The sequence below is a fragment of the Hyla sarda genome, chromosome 6 (assembly GCF_029499605.1).
Source record: "Hyla sarda isolate aHylSar1 chromosome 6, aHylSar1.hap1, whole genome shotgun sequence".
Lineage (NCBI taxonomy): Eukaryota > Metazoa > Chordata > Amphibia > Anura > Hylidae > Hyla > Hyla sarda.
The window spans coordinates 14,588,815-14,590,224 of record NC_079194.1 but is presented as its reverse complement, the minus strand read 5'-3'; the positions used below and the strand labels follow the sequence as shown (position 1 = coordinate 14,590,224).

The 1,410-nt window shown below is 37.9% G+C and overlaps 1 protein-coding gene across 1 annotated transcript in view; it reads left to right on the top strand.

The window, feature by feature from the left end:
- The window catches only part of SH3GLB1 (SH3 domain containing GRB2 like, endophilin B1), a gene marked incomplete in the record, with an annotated part of 74,287 nt that extends 73,136 nt beyond the window's left edge, over nucleotides 1-1,151 (top strand). The window contains 1 exon segment of the mRNA XM_056523215.1: nucleotides 392-1,151. Coding sequence (XP_056379190.1) covers nucleotides 392-544 — 153 coding nt within the window.
- Between the last annotated feature and the right edge of the window lie 259 nt (nucleotides 1,152-1,410).

Below are 1,410 nucleotides of genomic sequence, written 5' to 3'. Positions count from 1 at the left end.
CGAACTGCAACTATTGGATTTGATCGACCATCTTGACTACTCATTGGCTGGACAATGTGATTACTAAAGTGTTAAATCTTTGGAGGCCTCTGGTCATGGGGGGAGATTTATCAAATCCGGTGTAGAGGAAGAGTGGTGCAGTTGCCCATAAGCTGCCAATCAGATCGCTTCTTTCATTTTTAAAGAGGCTTGTGAACAATGAAAGTATTAATCTGATTGGTTGCTGTAGGCAACTGACCCCTCTTCCTCTAGACAGGTTTTGATAAATCTCCCCCATTGACTCTAAATGTTTACCAACTTTTCTCGAACACAACCCAAAAGTTTCAGATCGGGTTTTATTTTCTGTTATGTGATAATAGCTATATACAAATATATACATTTTTTATTTCAGATCATAACCGTATACAGCATTCCTGGAATGGATTCTGATTGGTTGATGGGGAGAGAGAGGCAGCCAGAAAGGCAAAGTGCCAATCACCTACCTGGAGCTCCTGAACTAAGTGACTTTTTTTCTGTTTTCTCCTTAAGTGCCGAATTTCAGTAAATAAAAAAAATATATATATATTTATATGCAATTAACTTGCTATCTAGTAGATGTAAGGGTCTTCCATGTATAAACCAGTGTCTTATGTGAATGTCAGCCGTGTCACTCTGGCCTTCACTGTACTGCCAACTCTTTGCATGAGAACACTCCCTGACAATGTTACGTGTTTCCAGAGCTGCGTACTGCCCGGTATGAAGAAACTGCGTTACTGCCCCAGTATGGAGAAACTGCGTACTGCCCCAGTATGGAGGAAACTTCTGCCGTGAATTGAAAATGTTTATATAGCGGGGTGACACTTATTTTTTATCATTTTTCGCTTCTGTAAAATAAATGTAATGGTGTGCCAAATACTTTTTCTTAAGTTTCCTTAGATAAAATGTGACATTCCCTTGACGGCTACAAGGTGGAGTTTTCTGTTTAAAGAGAATTTTGCTCACACACAATTGGTTATTTTTTTTAAGCATCATTCAGGGAATGTCTGTCTTGTATTTTTAAAACGTCAGATAATAAATGGTTAAAGGGGTACTCCTCTGGAAAAAATATATATATATTTTTTTTTTCAATCAACTGGTACCAGAAAATTAAACAGATTTGTAAATGACTTCTATTTAAAAAATCTTAATCCTTCCAGTACTTGGCTGCTATATGCGCCACAGAACTTCTTTTCTTTTTAAATTTCCTTTCTATCTGACCACAGTGCTCTCTGCTGACACCTCTGTCCATTTTAGGAACTGTCCAGCGTAGGAGGTGTCAGCAGAGAGAGCACTGTGGTCAGAAGAAAGAAATTTAAAAAAGAACAGCACTTCCTGTGGAACATACAGCAGCTGAGAAGTACTGGAAGGATTAAGATTTTTTTTTATATAGAA